Genomic DNA, 22,701 nt, shown 5'->3' on the forward strand with positions numbered 1-22,701 from the left:
TTCTTTTACAAACTCGGCACTTAATGTCCAAGATAAGATATCAATAGTATTGTGTCTGTACATACCAACCTCCAAGACTCAATCCCCATTCTGCCATTATTCCCTCCCACAATCTCTCACCCCCAATTTGTGATGGTTTAGGCTTCTCTCCTCCCAAACCACCTTCTATCTTAAACTATAAGAGTGGTTTTCTACCAAAGCAAAACAAAATACATACCCTAGTGTTCATCTGTTTTTTGCTGTTAGAATTCATTAGCCTGATACTTTTGAAAGGGAAATGAAACTTGTTTATCTTAGGCAAAAACTCAACAACCTCAAAAGATAAGGAGCTTCCACTCAGTATCACTTAACTCTAGAACTAGGGCCCATAATGATTTGGCATCTGTCTTTAGAATGACTTTAGGGCAGGGCAAAGTGGGTACAGCATTTTAAATGAGGTGGGAGCATGAGCGTTAAGGACAAAACAGAACCAAATTTACTCGTCCAAAACAGCCCAGAGCTGGTTTGCTGTACATGGCGGCTATCGGAACAGTCTCAGGAGGGGCTTGTGTAGACCTCTCTAGCCAAGAACAGGATCAATGTGCTGTGTCAGGATAGAGAAGGATAGAAGGATGAGCTGAAACATGGAGGCAAAGGTAACACAGGCACAAAGAGGAGGCATTGGAATAAAAATAATTTGTAATAGAACAAATACTGTGGGATCATGATTTTAATATTAAATGTGCAGTCAAGATGTATCAAACGCTAAGAGAAGCTACATAGGCAAGGGGCTGCCTCTCCCACCAGAGTCCCACCTTTTACTCTTGCCTTGGCTCATGTGACTCAGGAAGGAAGCCCCTTGGGATTGGCCATAATGATGAATGTCATGCATCTGTACTAACATCCAGCAGATGAGTGTATCAGCCACTTTGCTCATCCTTCACACACTTGGTGAGCATCTGCCATGTGCAGACACTGCCTCAAACTCTTTGGGGGAAAACAAAATTGAATAAATCATGATTCCCGCCCTCAAGGAGTTTGCCGTCTGGGGAGATAGATGTGTGTACACGTAACTCTTATAGGTGGCCCAGAGTGATGTATACTAGAGTAGACTTAACAAGGTTATGTGAAAACTAGACGATCATTAAAGGAGACTTGCCTAGTGGCTGAGAACACAGCTCTTAGAACTAGACACCTGGGCTTAAACCCTGAATCAATCACTCACTTGCTGTGTGGCCTGGGGCAGATTATTTAATCTCTCTAAGATTATTAAATCTCTCTAAGCCTCAGTTTCTTCACCTGTAACATGTACCCATTTATAGTGCCTATTTCATTATACTGTGAGAATCTGAGGAAACCTGGTGGTCCAGTTATTAAGTACTTGGTTGCTAACTGAAAGGTTGATGGTTTGAACTCACCATGAGAAAAAGACGTGACGGTCTGCTTCAGTGAAGATTACAGCCTTGGAAACCCTATGGGGCAGTTCTACTCTGTCCTATAGGGTTGCTATGAGTCAGAATCGACTTGACGGCAATGGACAATGGGATGAGGATCTAATGAAATCTTACATGTAAAGCGGAATATTAGAGAAAAATTTGTAGAATGTTTACATTTGACTTGAGACTTTAAAGAGGAGAATGGTTTCAGAAGGAGAGGAGGCAGCAACACCAGTGGTGTGATATTTTCTATTTTTCTCAAAAACAAAAATGTGATGCTGATAAGAGCTATTTGGGGGAAGTTAATGCTTTTTTTTTTTTTTTTTTAATGCTTTACGTTTGTGTGTATTTGATTACAAATATATTTGAGGAGGCTGTTGACCTTTGCCAACTTCACCTTAGGAATTCAAGGAGTTGTGGAAGCCTATCAGAGCTGCCTTCCTAAGCTACAACTCTACGGGCCCACCAACATTGCCCCCATCATTCAGAAGGTCGCCAAGTCAGCATCAGAGGAGACTAACACCAAGGAGGCTTCAGTAAGTATTGGCCAGCCGTCTGCTAACGGGAATTTACCTCCTCACCTGGATATTGACCATAGCACCCATCCCACTCTAACAATAAATTCCAGCATTTCTATCTGTGTGAATTTGGACAAGTATCTTAACCTTCCCCTATCCTCAGTCTTCTCATCTGAAAAATGAGGCTAACCGTGCCCTTCTCTGCTGAGTTATTGTGCAGCTTAAAGATGACACATATCAAATGTCTCTCACATAGGCTGAACACAGAAGGCACTCAACAGTGGAAGCTACTATATTTGCTGGAGTGTAAGTCATAACCCTCTTCCACTCCTGGGAAGAAACACAAGCTGTCTAAAAATAAGCCTCCTTTCCAATGTACCCATACTGTAGATGGAAGTGAAGTGCCACAGAAGTGAAACAATGGATGATTCTGCTCCCTGGTGATAAAATGCCACCGTACACAACATCACAACAAAGATATGTTTCACATTCTATGGTGGTTTCCTTCAGAAAAACACAGACTAAGGCTATAAGGCAAAACAGAGCTTGGGTTATTGTCTAATATTTAGAATTAAATATATTACCATAATAATTTCTATGTGTCACTTTTTAATGATATCAGTGTTTCTCTTTTAGCTTTATGAGTTTGCTTTTTTTTCTAGTTAGTAGAACATGACTGATATCTGAAACTTATCAGTTTCTCATTTGTTCGGAATACTGTATTTGCCTAAGGGAAATACTATACTTCCCCCTCCTCTTCTTAGAATGAACCCATCTAACCACTTGCACTGTACTCATGAGCTCAGCCTTCGCTCATGTTAGAATAGATGGACCACACTCCTACCTAATGCCGACCTCTTCCCTTGTGCACTGAGGAACATCCCTCTCAGTTACGCAGGACTTTGACCCAACAGTTACATTCCCCTTCTCTCTCCTGTGTCATCATCTCTCTTTTCCCTTTCTACTAAAAACTCATTCCCATTAGCATATAAACTTGCTATGTTGTTGTTGTTGTTACTTGCCTTTGAGTAGATTCTGACTCATGGCGATCCTACCCAGGGACCCCAAACATGCTATAATCCATGCTATTTAAGTTAAAATTTCTCCCTTGACACCACTTTCCCTTCTAGCTACTGTCCCTTACTTTACTGCTCTTTAGAGCAAAATTGTTGAAAGAGTTGCCTGTACTCAATGTCTCCATGTCGCCTCCCATGGGCTCCTCCATTCATATCAGTCAGGCACTTCTCCCCAACATTCCACTGAAAATTACATTTCTCAAATCGTTTGTAATGGGGTTATTACTGTGGGATCATGGTAATAACATTAAATGTACTCTTGTCAAACTCGTTAATGTCAACAGTACCTCCATCTGCCAAAACCAAGGGTCAAACCTCAGGCTTCCTCTTGACCACCAGTGGCTGTCGATCCAGGTGATCACACTCCTTCTTGAAACACCTTCTTCACCTGGATTCCAGAATACCATGTTCTCCTGGACTTTCTCTTTTCTCATTGACCGCTCTTTCTAAGTCTCTTTTTCTTGCTATCCCCATTTTTTTGACTTCTAAATGTTCTATCTACAGGATCCAGTCCTTAAATATCCTTCCTTGTATGTGTGTGGTATCTTATCTAGTGTCATGGCTTCACAGGTCACAAATACGTTGTGGTCCCCAAATATGTATCAGCTGTTCAAACCTGTCTCCTGAACTTTGAACTCATATATTCAACTCTCTACTCAGAATTTCCACCTGGGTGCCTGATAGCACAAATGTAGCATATTCAAACAAGAACTCTTAAATTTCTCCCTCATGCTTTCTCCTTGCCCTGTCTTCCAACTCTCTGTAAATGGCCCCACTGTTCACCCAATTGCTTAGACCAATACCTCGAAGTCATTTTTTTATTCTTAAAACAATAATAAACATTCATCGTCTCTCACAGTTTCTGTGTCAGGAATTCAGGTGCAGATTACCTGCATGGTTTAAGGTCTCTCATGAGGTTCCAGTAAAGATATTGATGGGGGTGGAGTCATCAGAAAACTTAACTGGGGTGGAGGATTTTCTTTCAAAGTCACTCACTTTCATGCCTGGCAAGTTAGTGTTGGTTGTTGACAGGAGGCCTCAGCTCTTCATCACATGGACTGCTTCATACGGCTACTTGAATGTCCTCATGACATGGAAGCTGGCTTTCTACAAAGCAAGTGACACAAGAGGGAGCAAGGCAGAAGTTACACATCTTTTATGACTTAGCCTCAGAAGTCATACTCCATCATTTCCACAATATCCTATTAGTTACACAAGACAGCCCTATTCAGTGTGAGAGAGGACTTCATTCTTATTGTTGCTGTTAGTTGCCATCGAGTTGGGTCCAACTCATGTATGTATCACAGAACAAAATTTTGCCCAGCCCTGCACCATCTTCATGTATAGAAAGGACTGTTGTTGTTGTCGTTAGGTGCCGTTGAGTCGACTCATAGAGACCCTATGCACAACAGAACGAAACACTGCTCAGTCCTGCGCCATCCTTACAATCCTTGTTATGCTTGAGCTCATTGTTGCAGCCACTGCATCAATCCACTTTGTTGAGGGTCTTCCTCTTTTCCACTGACCCTGTACTCTGCCAAGCACGATGTCCTTCTCCAGGGACTGATCCCTCCTGACAACATGTACAAAGTGTGTAAGACGCAGTCTCGCCATCCTTGCCTCTAAGGAGCATTTTGGTTGTACTGCTTCCAAGACAGATTTGTTTGTTCTTTTGGCAGCCCATGGTATATTCAATATTCTTTGCCAACACAATTCAAAGGCATAAACTCTTCTTCGGACTTCGTTATTCATTGTCTAGCTTTCACATGCATATGATGCGACTGAAGATACCATGGCTTGGGTCAGGCGTACCTTAGTCTTCAGGGTGACATCTTTGCTCTTCAATACTTAAAGAGGCCCTTTGCAGCAGATTTGCCCAATGCACTGCGTCTTTTGATTTCTTGCCTGCTGCTTCCATGGCTGTTGATTGTGGATCCAAGTAAAACGAAATACTTGACAACTTCAATCTTTTCTCTGTTTATCATGATGTTGCTCATTGGTCCAGTTGTGAGGATTTTTGTTTTCTTTATGTTGAGGTGTAATCCATACTGAAGGCTGTGGTCTTTGGTCTTCATTGGTAAGTGCTTCAAGTCCTCTTCACTTTCAGCAAGCAAGGTTATGTCATCTGTATAATAGTTAATGAGTCTTCCTCCAATCCTGATGCCCCGTTCTTCTTCATATAGTCCAGCTTCTTGGATTATTTGTTCAGCATACAGATTAAATAGGTATGGTGAAAGAATACAGCCCTGACGCACACCTTTCCTGACTTTAAACCAATCAGTATCCCCTTGTTCTTTCCGAACGACTGCCTCTTGATCTATGTAAAGGTTCCTCATGAGCTCAATTAAGCGTTCTGGAATTCCCATTCTGTGCAGTGTTATCCATAGTTTGTTATGATCCACACTGCCGAATGCATTTACATAGTCAATAAAACACGGTGAAAACCTTATGAATAGCAGCAGAACATTGTCTGATATAGTGCGGGAAGATGAGCCCCCCAGGTTGGAAGGCACTCAAAAGATGACTGGGGAAGAGCTGCCTCCTCAAAGTAGAGTCGACCTTAATGACATGGATAGAGTAAAGCTTTCAGGACTTTCATTTGCTGATGTGGCACGACCCAAAATGAAAAGAAACAGCTGCAAACGTCCATTGATAATCGGAACCTGGAATGTACGAAGTATAAATCTAGGAAAATTGGAAATCATCAAAAACGAAATGGAAGGCATAAACATCGATATCCTAGGCATTAGTGAGCTGAAATGGTCTGGTATTGGCCATTTTCAGTCGGACAGTCATATAGTCTATTTTTCTGGGAATGACAACTCGAAGAGGAATAGAGTTGCATTCGTCGTCAAAAAGAATGTTTCAAGGCCTATCCTGAAGTACAACGCTGTCAGTGATAGGGTAATATCCATACACCTACAATGAAGACCAGTTAATATGAGTATTATTCAAATTTACACACCAACCACTAGGGCCAAAGATGAAGAAATAGAAGATTTTTATCAGCTGTCGCAGTCTGAAATTGATCGAACATGCAATCAAGATGCATTGATAATCACTGGTGATTGGAATGCGAAAGTTGGAAACAAAGAAGAAGGATCAGTAGTTGGAAAATATGGCCTTGGTGATAGAAACAATGCTGGAGATCAAATGATAGAATTTTGCAAGACCAATGACTTCTTCATTGCAAATACCTTCTTTCACCAACATAAACAGTGAATACACATAGAAAGGACTATACACATAGAAAGGACTATACACATAGAAAGGACTATACAAGGACATTAACCAGGAGGCAGGGTTGTTGGGTGCTATCTTGAAGGCTGACTATCACATACCCATATCTAATCTATCAGCAAGTTATCCCAGCCTGTGTTCTAAATATGTCCCAAATCCTACCACTTATTGCACATTGCCATCGAGTAGATTCCAACACATAGCAACCCTATAGGACAGGATAGAACTGCCCCACAGAGTTTTGAAGGAGTGCCTGGTGGATTCAAACTGCCAAACTTTTGGTTAGCAGCAGTAGCTCTTAACCACCTTGCCACCAGGGTTTCCACTTACTACCTCCATAGTCACTACTTACTCCAGTTCATCAACTCCTTTCACCCAGACTAAGACAAAACCTCCTAAATGAACTCCCTGCTTCATTTTTTTCTCCCTACATGGAAGTCAGACTGATCTTTTAAAAATGTAATTAATATCACATCACTCCTTTGCTCTAAATTCTCCAATGGGTTTCCATTATATACAGAATAATATATAAATTCCTTACTATGGCCTAGAAGGCCCTATATGATCTAGCCTCTGCCTACTTCTCTGATCTTAACTCCAACCTTCTCTCCTTTGCCCCATAGGCCCCAAATACACTGGGCTTCCTGCAATTCCTTAAACATACCAAACATAGTCCCACCTTCAGCTTTTCACCTGCTGTTTCCTCTACCAGAGTTTGTCTTCCCCAGACCTCCACATGATTCGCTCTGACTTCATTAAGGTCTTTGCTCAAATATCACATCATCTGAAATGCCCCCCTGTTACAGTATTTAAAATAGCCGACTCACCCACCCCCACAATTGTCTCAGCTTTATTCTCCCTCTCAGCACTGATCACTACCTAAAATTCTGATATGCATTTGCTAAATTGTATATTTCATGTCACCTTCCCTTTCATGGAAACCCTGGTAGCGTAGTGGTTAAGAGCTACGGCTGCTAACCAAAAGGTCAACAGTTTGAATCCACCAGGTGCTACTTGGAAACTCTATGGGGCAGTTCTTCTTTGTCCTATAGGGTCGCTCTGAGTCAGAACTGACTCGACAGCAATGGGTTTCTTTTCTTTTTCTTTTTTTGGTTCCCTGTCACATGGAAGCTCATGATGAGGGAGGCTTTGTTCACCATGATATCCCCAGCACACAAAACTGTCTGCACACAGTGCATGCTCCATAAATATTTTTTAAAGAATGAGTATGAAGTCACTCTAAAATTACTTTTAATACGTATGTAGTGAAAAGTACTTTAAATTTTCTTTTGTAAAATTGATGCATACCTTAAATATATGCACATCTTGTTGTTGTTGTTGTTAGGTGCCATCGAGTTGGTTACAACCCATAGTGACCCCATGCACAACAGAACGAAACACTGCTCTGTCCTGCGCCATCCTTAAAATCGTTGTTATGCTTGAGCTCATCGTTGCAGCCACTGTGTTAATACAACTCATTGAGGGTCTTCTTCCTTTCCGCTGACCCTGCACTTTGCCAAGCATGATGTCCTTCTCCAGGGACTGATCCCTCCTGACAACATGTACAAAGTATGTAAGCACACAGTCTCACCATCCTTGCCTCTAAGGAGCGTTCTGGTTGTACTGCTTCTAAGACAGATTTGTTCGTTCTTTTGGCAGCCCATGGTATATTCAATATTCTTCACCAACACCACAATTCAAAGGCGTCGATTCTTCTTTGGTCTTCCTTATTCATTGTCAAGCTTTCACATGCATATGATGTGATTGAAAATACCATGGCTTGGGTCAGGCGCACCTTAGTCTTCAAGGTGACATCTTTACTTTTGACACTTTAAAGATGTCCTTTGCAGCAGATTTACCCAATGCAATGTGCCTTTTGATTTCTTGCCTGCTGCTTCCATGGGTGTTGATTGTGGATCCAACTAAAATGAAATCCTTATAAGACAGAAAATATAAATTCCTGTTTCAGTTATAGTTTGAAGTCTCCCCTTTGAAAATATCAGGGTTTCCAAGGTCCCTAGAGGGAACAGCAGTTATCACATGTCTGGTTCAGTCCACCATCTCTTGCTTACATCTCAGTAGTACATTTAGCCCCTCTAGGCTTCATAGCTAAGTAAAGAGAGAGAGGATAAAATGCTACATTTAGTGACACATAATTCTTTCTATGAGGGGATGGCAATAGTGTAGAGCAAATTTTTTTCATAGTCTAATAATCTGAAAACTTCCTTTTAGTTACATAGTTGACCACATTAAAACTGTATGACCACATTGAAACCTCCTACCCAGCATCCATCTGGAAACCAGAGCTAATATGAGAAACAAATGGGTCTGATCTGTGCAGCATCTTCCTTTACCTCCTCTGCTCATTCCATTTGTGAATCACTAACAGGTGATTTCACTAACTAGAAGGTGGTTTGCCTGAGAAGAGACTTGAAGACCTCACACAGTCCATCACTGACCCCTAGGGAGCCAGAGTGTTTTTCCTTGGACAATATGCTCAGGCTGGTGATCAACTGTGGGCATTTTGGCCTTTAAGCTGAGTACTCCTTACCCCAACCCCCCCCCCCAAAAAAAACCAAACCCATTGCAGTTGAATAGATTCTGACTGATAGTGACCCTATAGGACAGAGTATAACTGCCCTGCAGGATTTCCAAGGAGTGGCTGGTAGATTCAAATTACTGACCTTTTGGTTAGCATCCGTAGCTCTTAACGATTGTGCCACCAGGTCTCCTTAAGCTGAATAGAACCACTCTAAGCTGGGATCCAGTCCAGCAGAGATGCTGGGGACGTGATGTAAGACAAGCCTCCCCTCAATGTAGGAGCTGAGAAAACCATGCCTCCTCTCTGGCCATCTTCCCTTTTCTCTTAAGAAGCCATAAACACTTCCCACTGCAGACCAACATTTCTCCACTGGTCCAGAGGCTCTGCAAGGTTTCTCCGAATATGTCTTCCTCTGACCACAGAGACCTTGGGGCAAATTTGAATCCTCATGGATGTAAGATTTAGGAATAAGTGTTGGACAAAATCAATATTTCATTTTATTTTCAATTTTTTCTTAACGCTGGAACCTACTTTTCAAATGATACCTTGCTTGGAAAATCAATATATAAAATAGATTTGAAAGGAGAGAGAGAGAGAGAGAGACTATTTTTGCTAAACCCCGAAGAACATCCAAGGTACCCCTAGGGTTCCGCAGAGCCCAGTTTGAAAACTAGGTGACCTCAGTCCCCCTGAGGTACCAAGACCCAAATGAGTAAGAAAAGAACAGAGCTGGCATAGGTCTGAATCCAGGACTTGTATAAACCAGCATGAGTTTTTTGGCTGTGACTCATTGCTCTGAAAGGAGGACAGGTCAGCAAATGGCACCATTCGCAAGAAGCATCCACTCTCAGAGGTCCCCAAATAAATTACTCCTATAAGCTGAGAACAATGACACTTTTCCTCAGAAGTTTTTTTCTGTTCTTTGAACAGTCTCTGGTCCAGGGTCCCTTGCATCACCAATTGATAAGGGTCCTAAACTCCTTGAATCTTAGAGAAACTGGTGCCAAGGAGTCTAGGGCTGTAGGATTTTCTCCTTCATTTTTTTGATAGTCTTCTGGGGATAAAAAAGAAAAAAAAAAAGGCTTCTCCTTATCTTAACAGGACCTCAAGTATATTCAAAGACTGTAATATTTCATCTGAGAGCATTTTCCAAGCCTGACTTTGGAAGGGACTCTTACCACTAGCTTTATTGGAAATTTCCATCAAGTTTTTTCGATCCAACAGTCTGCAGCCTATTACTTTTAGCTAGATTAAACTTGGAGAATCAGATTCTAAAATCCTGCCAATTTCTCCAGACCAGAGATTGTTAACCTGTTTTGTTCCATGGACCTTTTAGTAGCTGATGAAGCCCATGAACCCCTCCTCAGAATATTGCTTTTAAATTTAAAAAAGTACACAGTGTAAAATATACAAAATTATGAAGTAAACCAATTATATTGAAATGCATTTAGCAAAATATTTTACATGTGATAGAAATAGCACAAATATAGTAATAAAATGCTACTTTGTTAACATTAAATTATGAGAAGCATTAGCTAGTCTAATCTGCAATTTTGACAGTGTTGAGTGTAAATGATACCTTCAGATATTTGCAGCTGCTGTAAATATAACGGGAAACTATGATTTCTATCAGTGACTTAATCACAAGTACAGCTAATACTAATTTGATTTGTTGATTACGTTTGTAATTGAAGAAAATAATAAATTTCAGTTAGAGACTAGTGAAAATAAAAATATAGTTCACCCCGAGTTCACAAATTGCCTGGAATATTTCAACAATCTATAGACCCAAGCTAAAAACCTAGATCTTAGTTCTTAATTTGACCCATGTAGTTTGTGAGTCAGCGAATTATGGCTCACCACCTGTTTTTGAATGACATACTTGTTAACATCAAACACTACAGCCTTCAGTATGGATTACACCTCAACATAAAGAAAACAAAAATCCTCACAGCTGGACCAATAAGCAACATCATGATAAACGGAGAAAAGATTGAAGTTGTCAAGAATTTCATTTTACTTGGATCCACAATCAACATCCATGGGAGCAACGGTCAAGAAATCAAACAACACATTGCCTTGGGCAAATCTGCTGCAAAAGACCTCTTTAAAATGTTAAAAATCAAAGATATCACCTTGAAGACCAAGGTGGGCCGCGGTGTTCTCAGTCACCTCATATGCATGCAAAAGCTGGACAAGGAATAAGGAAGACTAAGAACTGATGCCTTTGAATTATGGTGTTGGTGAAGAATATTGAATAGACCATGGACTACCAAAAGAACAAATAAATCTGCCTTAGAAGAAGTACAGCCAGAATGCTCCTTAGAAGTGAGAATGACTTTGTCTCACATACGTTGGACATGAGGGATCACTCCCTGGAGAAGAACATCATGCCTGGTAAAGAAAAGGGTCAGCAAAAAAGAGGAGGGCCCTCAATGAGAGGGACTGCCATAGTGGCTACAACAGTGGGCTCCAACATAGCGATGACACGAGGATGGTGCAGGACTGGGCAGTGTTTTGTCCTGTTGTACGTAGGAGTCGTTATGAGTTGGAATCGACTCTGCAGCACCTAACAACAACAACAAGAAGTTAAGAAAGGTTTTTACATTTTTTTGATGCTCTCATTTCATGTCCTTAAAGTTGTATTGGAACACAGGGACACTTTTCCATTTATGTGTTGTCTATAGCTATTTGCACGCTACAACAGCAGAGCTGAGTCATTGTGACAGGAGCTATTATGGCCCACAAAGCCTAAAATATTTACTATCTGACCCTTTATAGAAAATATTTCCCCAATCCCTGCTCTAGAACATTATAACTCTAAAATTTCTCAGTGTGGTGGTATAACTGTCCGATTTTTCTTTTGTTTTTTTTTAAGATTAGGAAGATCCAGCCCCTGACCTATAAAGATCAGATCAGACAAGAGTTTGGGGAGGGAGGAGAGAGGAGGCAGAAGACCCAGAGGTGTGCTCCATTCAAGGGTCCGCTTACTTATGAATCAGAAGTGATCTCCTTCCAGGTGTGGCATCTGTCCTGGCCTTCTGAGGAGCACCCTGGGGAGTAATGGTGATTCATGTATCTGGTATATTCTATACCCCTTCCTTGCATTCCCCAAACTGCCAAGGTGCCCTTTCTTTCTGCACCTTTCTCACTTCTCTTTCACTTCATCCTCCCGAAACCCTCTTCTAAACTCCTACACCACCTTCCTGTGAACATGTAAGATGAAAAGAGCATAGATATAGACGAAAATTTATAACTCAAAAGAATTTGCAACTTGAGTGGTCAGCTAGGACTCAGGGTGGGAGGTCAGTTAATGGACGTGGAACAGGATTAATCTGTCTAAAAACTATATGGCGAGTATTCAGCACTGTCTTCATCATGGTGTGATTGCAGGTATCTCCAGTTATATTTTTGACTGAGTCATTTTGTTTAAAAACATTTTTTTCAGGATTACAGAGAAAAGAGGGAACTCTTGAGCACTGCCAGCCTATTTTCAACCTTTTAAGTAGATGATTTTCTAAACCAGATGTTTTCAAATTATAGTTAGTCTGTCCAGCTTTTCTTTTTTGAAATATGGCAATTTGGAATGGTTTAATTTTCCAACATTCACTCCCTGTAAATTTTGAGCATGTTGCGGAGATTATACTGGAAGTTCTTTTGAGTTTCTGGGTCTTTTGGGATGAGCTGCATCACAATGAGCCACATCTCTACCCTCTCACCTGTAGAGGTTTTCATGGTGCCTCTGATGATGATGGACAACAGTGATGACCTGCCTTTTTCCTCCTTCTCCAGACCCCAAAGCACTTCCAAGCCTTCCCTGTGGTGAAGAATCAAAGCCTTTCCTCCAATCTTCATCTCACATGACCTACCTGCCCATCTTTCCAAGTGGGAGGGGGCCAGGCAGGTTGCAGGTCAGGAGCCAAGACTGAGAGTGGGAAGCCACAGGAGCATGGCAGCCTTCTGCCTGTGTGTGTGGAGCGAGGACACCACCTCCAAGCATATACAAGCAAGGCTTGGCATGGGGGCCTCAGAGAGAGACATAGAAACCTTGGCCCTCTCTAATTGGGTTTTGGACTCCTGCTGTCCAATGGAAATATAATTCGAGTAATATATTTAATTTTTAATTATCTAATGTTGTTGTTAGCTGCCACCAAGTCAGCCCCTGACTCATGTCAACCCCATGCACAACAGAATGCAATGCTGCCCAGTCCTGCGCCATCCCGTTACAGGTTGCGGATCAGACCATTGTGATCTATAGGGCTTCCATTGGCTGATTTTTTGCAGGTAGATCGTCAGACTTTTCTTCCTAGTCCATCTTAGTCAGGAAGCTCTGCTGAAACCTGTTTAGCATCACAGCAACATGCAAGCCTCCATTGACAGATGGGTGATGGCTGCACTTAAGATGCATTGGCCAGGTCACTCAATGTAGCCAAATATTCTCATTTTAATGTGGATTCCATATAAAAAATTATTAATGAAATATTTTATACCCTTTTCTTTGTACTAAGTCTTCAAAATCTGGTGTGTATTTTACACCTACAGCATCTCAATGTGATGTTAAATTTTCACCCAAAATACTTGATCCTTATTTAGATTTTATAAATTTAGAGTTGGAAAAAATAGATTCATGTACTTAAGTTGTTCCAGACATACTTGAAAGGTTTCCAATAAGTGAATTGGTATCCATTTTTAAGGTTAAATTTAAACTCATTAAAATTAAATAATATTAAAAATTCAATTCCTCAGTTGCAGTGGCCACATTTCAAGGGCTATTGCACTGGACAGCATAGCTTTAGACTTAAAAATCATAAAGCTGAAGAGGACCATGTAAATGATCTTAATCCCACACCTCATTTGAGAAATGAAGATGCTGAGACTCAGAGAAGTGAAAAAATTTTCCCAGGACCTCCCAGACTGAGGCTTTGAACCCAGTCCTCTTGGGTCTCCATCTGCTGCTCTTTCTCCCACTTCGTGCTTTGTAACTATTACTAAAGTGGTTATTATAATTAAGCCATAATTACCGGGTCTGCCTTTAGATTCCATTCACCATAACCTTAAGCCTTTAAGGCTGTTAGCACAGGTGTCATCCTGGTTGCTGTGGTCAGTATGCCGCAAAACCACATACAGATGTCTAACTAGTGTTGTCTTTGTCTCCCCACCTCTCCATCCCCATCACCTGCTGACGTCTGGCCACAGCAATACTTTATCCTGCTGATCCTGACAGACGGTGTCATCACAGACATGGCCGACACCCGGGAGGCCATCGTTCACGCCTCCCACCTTCCCATGTCAGTCATCATCGTGGGAGTTGGGAACGCTGACTTCAGTGACATGCAGATGCTGGATGGTGACGATGGGATCCTGAGGTCACCCAAGGGAGAGCCTGTCCTTCGAGACATCGTCCAGTTTGTGCCCTTCAGGAACTTCAAACACGTACGCACAATTCCGGGGCTTCCTGTGGGCAAAGAGAACCAAAGCATACCGTCTCCCACATTTTTCTGCCAGTGTTTGTAGTAAGCTGCCGTCTTGAAGGAATACTAGCTATCCCTGCCTGGCCAGGCCATCTCCCACAGCAAGGATATATAGAGCTGATTCTTTGGAGAAAGAAGTATAAACTGAGTTATAGATAAGGAGTCATGCTTATGAGAGCCAACATTTCACTGGTGCTTGCCCTCTTCCAGGTACAGGATCTCTAGTGCCCCAGGGTTCCTCGTCCAAGGGTGCCTGGTGGAAGAAGCAAGGAGAAGCTGAAATGAAGTCTGGGTCCTGCTTGTCAAGACATGTTTGTGTTTGCCTTGGCAAAGCATATTTTCAAAATGATAAAAACCTATAACCCCTATAAATATATAACAGTGGCATCAAACATTTATTTAACTCATTAATGAGGGAGCCCGCAGGATGACAAAATTGGTTCAAAGGAAGATATGAAACAGAGAATATAGTCAGTGGGGGAAAATAGTGGAATAAGTTTGCTAAGCTTGATTCAATAGCTGATTAATGACAAATAGAGTTTAAAAACCATAATCTTTGGATTACCTTCTCTTTTTTATTGGACAGAAGTCATTTGCATCTTATCAATTTTCTATGAGTTAACATCTGACTATAGGCTTGGTCTTTAATTAACAATAAATAGTAAGTCTAGCAATGTTATATTCCCTTGATATTCTAAAGCAGGCCCATTAGACAATGCTCTACTGTGACATTGGAAAGGTACTCAGTAATAATTTTTCCACATTTCCAAATTTTGGACAATTATTAATCCCATGAAGAAAGAGACATCTTTCAAATTTCCACAAAACCATGCACATGTAGGGTACCTTTTCTAATTTGTACAAATGCTCCATATGGACTAGTGGTGGCCCTGAAGTACCCTTCAGAGTCACACCACTGTGTGTATGGGAGGCCTTGAGGGTAACGTGGGTGGTCACAGACAGTCCTCTATGTTTTCTGTCCCATGCCTGTCTTAGTTTGCTAGTGCTACCATAACAAAAAAGACCACAAGTGGGCAGCTTTAAAGAACAGAAATGTATTTCCTCAGAGCTTTAGAGGTTAAAAGTCCAAATTCAAGGCAATGGTTCTACGGAAGGTTCCTTCTTTATCTCAGCTTCTATTAAAAAAAAAAAAAAAAAAAAACCTGTCAGTTATTCCTTGGTGTTCCTTGCCTTGTAGACAGGTCCTCAAATGACGTCTAGCTTCTCCCTGTGTGTATGTCTCTCCCTGTCTGTTCTGCCCCTTTATAAGGCACCACTCAGGAGCAGGAGTGATTAGGTTTAGGACCGACCCTGCTCTGGTATGGCCTTATTAGCATAACAAAAGAAAAGCCGTATTTCCAAACAGAACCACATTCATGGGCACATGGGTCACAACCTCAACATATATTTTGGGGGACGCAATTCAATCTATAACAGTGCACCTATTGGAAGTAGCCTAAGAGTGGAGCTTTCACATGGCTCCTGCTACCCTCTGAGGTCCTGCCCTCAGCACTACTGTTGGTGCCAACAATTCCACTCCCAGTAGCTGCTAACTAAACGTAAGCTGCCCCAACAGGAAGGAACCTCCAGAGCCCTCAGTGCCCTAAAGCTGCTCTGCAGTCCCCTTGAAAATAGAATCCCCTCCCCTCCATGCTGTGAGTACCCTTCATGACCTGGGCCAGTAAAGTAGAAATCTGTGTCCCCACATCTCAAAAGATTCCTGCTGGAATCTCTTTTTGCCTTCCACTGCAGCCCTTCCCTCCATGGGGCTCAGGTGAGGGAGAGGAAGGGACAGGCACCAGGCCGTCCACCCCAAGCCCTTTCTTTCTGATGCTTATTTGGAAAAGCCTTTCTCCTCCAGCCAAAAACCCTCATTTAAATTAATTCCTGACATTCTTCAGAGCTAGTTTCATCACATCTGAATCCCAGTTTGGGCTCAAGCTGGGACCCCAACTACACTGGGGAAGGTTAGCACAGGAGTGGAAGGATGGCTGGATCGTTATTTAGTATAGGCAAGCAGCAGTCCTCATGTCAGAGGCTTAGGCATAAATTGTAAAGTGCTGTTTGTGTCACCACCTTCTTGGGACGGGCTTTAAAGTGAGCATTCAGATAAATCTCCAGCACCATGGCCTCAGCTGAACCCTAGATTTCGTGACCTGCCAGGACCTTATAGGGAAGTACACACTCTAGGGCTCCTTGAATGATGAGGTTTTGTTCATAACTGCACCACCGCACAATTATGATTTTCCTTTTAAGGAGGGATGCATGTAATTAGAATGATGAAAGGCACAGAAAGTCCCTGGCTCCAGAGTTGAGTGCAGAGGGAGTTTCCAAGGAAGCGCAGCCATAACCACGCTCCCCCACACGCTCCTGGGGGTCGTGAGTGTGGGCAGCATATTCCATCTTCAGCATTCCCAAGGAGGGGGTTTCCAAATGAAAGCACTCATTAAATGGAAGTAACTCTCCATGTTCTCAAGTCATTTGCATATGGACAGCAAAAAGGGGAGTCACAAAGAAATAGTATTCTGTAAAAGGAAGGACCAAGTTAACTTATTTCCTGGAGCCGATGTTGAGGTTGGGGGAATGTGCTAGAGTAAGCTAAATTTGGTGCCATTATGTTCATAAATGAAGATGGATACGTGCATGATACCTCAGGTACAGGGGAGAGGTATTCTTACAGTTTATGATGTCCTGCTCCACTTGTCAGTGAGAAAGTAGAGGTAACCACATCACTCACCACCACCCATAACATTGCCTGGGTGAATGTTAAGAGAGTCATAAACTTTCCAAACCGTCCTTTCTAACCCCAGCATACACACACACACCCATGTTTACATATGCTAAAGCAGTGTCACTAAGCCTAACAAGGCTACAACATCTACCCCAGGCCTCTTCCTCATCTCCAAATGTTCACCAAGTGCCTGCTATGTGCAAGGCACATGCCAGGCACTGGGACCACTGCGAGATTATAAAGCCTTTTGTCTAGGCCCCAAGGAAGTTATCAGAAGATTTGCATAGTTGGGACACAGGTCTCAGAAAAATCATGCTAAGCAATCTGGAAGTGGTTGAGAAGAGCTGAAGTGTTCTACAGGATTTCAGAGCAGAGAGAAATGGCCACAAGGAAAGCTTTTCGGCTTGAGCTGGGGGTTAGAGAAAATACAGAGCCTTGGTGAGCAGGAGTTGAGGGTCATCAGCCACTGGGGAGTGTCACGAGCAGGCCCAATTCAGCCTCTGCACTCCACAGGGTCTCCAGCTGCTCTGTGGATGACCAAGGCCGGGAGCACATTCATGCATGTTATCTTCATGGATTTCAAATTAGATTTTGAAAACCATTTTGTTATCCAAACTAATCTACTCTGAATTCAATAAGCAATTAATCAGAAAGGGAAGGTGAAGAGCTGATATTTCATACGAGCCAGTAACCCATGAATCAGCTCTTCTTTTTCTGCTCTGCAGAAACTCAGAGCTTTCATAACTCAGAGCTTTGAAGCAGATGGGACACAGGCTCAAAGCTATGTGTCTCTGAGCAAGTTTTTAACCTCTCTGTGCTATGGCACTTTCATTTGTGAAATGAGACTCATGATACACACATTAGTGGATTAAAGGTGATGTCTATATAAAGCTTAGCACAGTGCTCATGTAGGTGGTTAAAAAAATGTAGCTATTATTACCGTTATAACCAGCTGCTTTCATATTTTTGGCCTTTTCCCAACCAGCTAATGCCCCCACAAGCCCTATTTGCTCACCACAACCACCAGGACAGAGATGCAAGGGGCTGAGAGAATTACTTAGGAACTACGCTGTCCATTATGGTAGCCGCTAGCCACTTATGGCTATTTAAATTTAAGTTCTTTAAAATTAAATAAAATTAAAAATTCAATTCCTCCATCACACTAGCTATAATTCAAGGGCTCCGTGATTGCATGTTGCTAATAACTTACTGTATTGGATAGTGCAGATATAGAAATTCTCATGTCCTATTGGACAACAGTGGTTAGGATATTTTTTGGCTTTTTTTTTTTTTTTTAACAACAAACTCACTTTACAGTGGCTTACATGAGTGGTTCTAAGCTAGGAGGAATTTTTCTCTCCAGAGGACATTTAGCAATGTTTGGAGACATTTTTGATGGTAACAGCTGAAGGGTTGCTATTCCCATCTAATAAGCAGAGGCCAGGGATGCCACTAAACATCCTACAATACACAGGACAGTCCCCACACAAAGAACTTCCTGGCCCTAAAGGCCAATAGAGCCAATTGAGAAATCCTGGGTGACATAAATAGGAACATATTTTTCTCATGTAACTAGTAGTTAGGAGCTGGCAGCTGCTGGCTTTTTTTTTCTTTCTTTCTTTCAGTGATTCAGCCCTATCAGGGCCAGCACTCTGTGATTCCCTCTGCCATTCCCTCATGAAATAAGATGGCTGCTATAGCTTCAGGATCATGTTCTCATTCAAAGGAGAAGGAAAGGGGAAAGAGAAAGAGAGCCATGTCTGTCCCATTTTACCAGGAAATAAAAGCATTCCAAGAATATTCCCTCAGAAAACTTCCATTTATGTCTCACATGGCCACCCCAGATGCAAAGGCAGCTGAGAAATCAAATATTTGGCCCTCCAACCTTTCTAGGAGAGATGGCCAGGAAGCAAGGGTGGGGTTGACTTTTCTGTCTGCCATGGTGTACACACAGACCATGGTCTAACACAGTCCTGAACAATTAATCATAAAGTCAAATATTCAACATGCTATGACATCTTCAAAATGTAAGACATCACTTCACAAAAACTCTTCCTAGTATTTTCAGATTATTTTTAAGAATGTATGTCTCAAAAAGAAAAAAAAGGTATGTCTCATTTTGAGCCTCCTAAAAATTCTATGAGGTAGAATGGGTTGTTATTCTTCTCTATTTTGCCCCTCAGAACATTCAGGCTTAGCAAAGTTGAATGGCTAAGTGGCAAGCCACCTGGGAAGAGAAGAAGTAGAAACCAGGCATTTAGTCAAGGCCTGTTTCCTCTGGGATCTTTCCTGAGAGGTCTTAAACACATGTTAACTGGTCGCTCTGCCTTAGGATTTCAACCTCTTCAATAATAGCTCTAATGAGACTCAGACTATTGAAGTTACCTGCCCAGGGGTCATTCCACAAAAAAACAAACCAAACCCACTGCCATTGAGTCACTTCCGACTCATAGCAACCCTATAGGACAGAGTAGAACTGCCCCATAGAGTTTCCATGGAGCACCTGGTGGATTCGAACTGCCAACCTTCTGGTTAGCAGCTGTAGCACTTAACCGCTACGCCACCAGGGTTTCTAGGGATCATTCGGGTAGTCCTAAATGCCACAGTCAGGAGTTAAACCCAGCTCTGTATGACCCAGAATCCAGGTGTGATATTAACCTCAATTCTCCTCTGCTGCAGTCACCGCCATAAATCACATGGCCCTAAGATAAATAAATCACATACATGGTCCTGTTTCTCCCCTGCCCCCAAAACATAGAGTGGATCAATAATGCTGATTTTAAAAAAGGCTAAATTCATTAGCATGGTATTCAAGGTTTTCTGTCACCTGACCTCAACTGAATGTTCCACCAATTCTGCAACCCTAGCACACACACGCGCGCGCACACACACACACACACACTTTCTGCCCCATTAGATGACTCACTGTACCTAGAATGATCAAACGCCATTCTCTATGTCTGTTTTTTTTTTTAATAATATTTCACTGTGTTTTCAGTGAAAGTTTACATAGCAAACTGGTTCCCATTTGACAATTTCTACTCACATTGTTCAGTGACATTAGTTACGTTTTGCACGATGAGTCAGCAATCTCTTTAGTTGCATCCTGGTAGTTTTGTTTCCAGTGCTCTTGTTTCCCTGCCACCTTATGTTCTCATCTTTGCTTGGGAGTACTTGCTGACCGTTTGGTCCCTTATTGATGTTTCTTTTTTTTTTTTTTTTTAAATGGAGCACCATACTCATGGTTAATACCCTTTACTTTGTGTGTCAGTCTGTTATTTTGCTAAAAGGCGACCTCAGGGGATGTTTCAGTTCAAGGTTTAAAGAGTATCCCGGGGCAATAGTCTCAGGGAGTACTCTAGCCTCAACTGGTCCAGTAGGTCTGAACTTTTTAAGAATTTGAGCTCTGTTCTGTGTTTTTCTCCCTTTCTGTCACGGTCCATTTATTGTGGCCCTGATCAGAATGGTAGGTAGTTGTAGCCAGGCACCATCTAGTTCTTCTCTCAGTATAGATGAGGCCATAGTTTGTATAGGCTGTTAGCTCCGTAGACAAGTTTCTTCTCTGAGACTGGTTTCGTTTCTGTCTCTAGTCTTTTAAATCATGCCCAGCTCAAATGCCACCTCCTCTTGGAAAGCCTGGTCTAATTTGCTCCGAGATGCCTCAGTCTCTCTTTGCTATGCTTGGGTCACACGGTGTTTGAGGCTTTCTAGAGCAGTGCTTCTCAAATTTCAATATTCATACAAATCATCAGAACATCTTGTTAAAAGTGAAAATTCTGATTCAGTAGCTCTGGGATAGGTCTAAGGTCCAATATTTCCACTAAACTCCCACGTGAAATGATGCTGCTGGTCCACAGCATGTATCGTGTTCTGCCTCATATTAAGATTAATTTTGGCCACACCAGACTCCCTTCGCATGATTTAATCTCCCTGATGGCAAGAACCATAGACCCCACATACCCTAGTTCAGTGCCTGGAACATAAATAAGTATCTGAAATTGAATGCAAATCAGAAGCAAAACAATTCATTTAGCCATCCAGTTCCTACCCACCTTCAGATGTGAATAGTTTAATGTCTTGGGACAAACATGAAAAATATGATTATTAAAGTCCCGTTTTACAACAACCTGACAATTCTTGCTTAGAGTAGACCCTCAACAAACACTGAATGAATGAATAAATGAAACTAGCTGCTCAGATCAGAACTCTTCGTCTTTCAGACCGAGCCTGAGTCAGATTCCTTTGGCCAAGCGCTATAGTCATGGTGGTTTCTTCTTTCCTGCAGGCATCTCCTGCTGCCCTGGCAAAGACTGTGTTGGCCGAAGTCCCAAACCAAGTCGTGGACTATTACAATGGAAAGGGGATTAAACCAAAATGTTCATCGGAAATGTACGAATCTTCCAGGACACTAGCACCATGAACTTCACACACTTTTACAGCGTTCTGAAATACTATTCCGTATAATATTTAAATACTTCTACTACTCCCATACTTAAACAAGCAACACATACACATTTAAAAATAGCACGTTTTGGTGATTTTTAACTAACCAATGATTTTTTTGCATGTGTAGCCCCAAGGCCTGGATCTGTTAAGCTGTTGTATTGTTAAAGACTTTTTACACAGAAACACAAATAACAATAACCTACTCTTTACAGTACAGCATGTCGCCTTGAAATAAAATGGTTATCTGTATCCATTTTTTATACAGGTTTGTTGAAATTTTGCTAAATTTCTTATTATCTTTACATTGTAAAGCATTTTGAAACATTTATTGAATGTCGATAGCCAAAACATATTTGGTTTTATCTGCTACAGAATGAAAGACTTTTCAAAATGGCAGATGCATGGACTGTATTTTGCATGTTTAAAATAAAAAAACAAAAACCCACACTGTTTTAGCAGTTGTTATCTCTGATCCCTCCCTGCTAAGAATGGTCTCTTTATTGAAGAGGAGGTTTATTCACCTAGGGAGAGTCTTCTGAAGTGTATCTTGAAGCGCTCCTCCAGCTTTACAGTGCACACAGCTCACCTGAAGATCTTGTTAAAATCCAGATGCTGATGCCGTGGGTCTGCATGGGCCTTGAGATTCTGCATTTCTAACAAGCTCCCCGGTGATACCCATGCATTCGTTGGATCACACTGAGAGTAGTGAGGTGCTAGACTTTTGGGTGTGATCAGAGAGACCACCTGAAACAGGGCAGCGCCTAGTCTGCTTGAGGATGGCACCTCGTCCCTGCCGGTAGCACAAAAGCCCTGTTTGTCTCAGAGGTGGGAAGAGAAAGCCGTGAGACTGATTCCAGAAGCTACACACCCCAAATCAGTCTCACTGCTATCTAGTCACACCTCTTCCTTCAGTGGCCAGCCCCTGCGCTCTGCAAGGAGGCATCACTCAACACTCTATGGTTGGTTCCATTTTTATGTCACTCCCTGGGAATAACCTAAAACGTCTTCATTGGAACCACAACAATGTCCACTGCAACTGGCTATGCAAAATGGCTTACCGGACGTCTGGTCCACAAAGTCAATCTTTGATCAGTTTGCTTCTTTTTGTCACTGCCGAGAGCAGAGTAGATCAACAGAAATACCTGGAGTCATTGTTTGGGGTGGAGGTATTTTATTTTGATGTAAGCCAGCCAGTCTTAAGTCAAAAGAATGAACGTTTCACTTGCATAATCTTCTCACAGAGGAAAGGACAAGTGTTTTGC

The 22,701-nt window shown here is 41.9% G+C and overlaps 1 protein-coding gene across 1 annotated transcript in view; it reads left to right on the top strand.

The window, feature by feature from the left end:
* Positions 1 to 21,671, top strand: part of CPNE4 (copine 4) — a 621,882-nt gene extending 600,211 nt beyond the window's left edge. The window contains exons 14-16 of the mRNA XM_049870893.1: positions 1,818 to 1,951; positions 13,988 to 14,224; positions 21,279 to 21,671. Of these exons, the coding sequence (XP_049726850.1) occupies positions 1,818 to 1,951; positions 13,988 to 14,224; positions 21,279 to 21,413 (506 nt within the window). The 3' untranslated portion in view covers positions 21,414 to 21,671. The remainder of the gene's footprint in view (positions 1 to 1,817; positions 1,952 to 13,987; positions 14,225 to 21,278) is intronic.
* Positions 21,672 to 22,701: the final 1,030 nt, after the last annotated feature.

Source organism: Elephas maximus, chromosome 27 (genome assembly GCF_024166365.1).
Source record: "Elephas maximus indicus isolate mEleMax1 chromosome 27, mEleMax1 primary haplotype, whole genome shotgun sequence".
Classification (NCBI taxonomy): Eukaryota; Metazoa; Chordata; class Mammalia; order Proboscidea; family Elephantidae; genus Elephas; species Elephas maximus.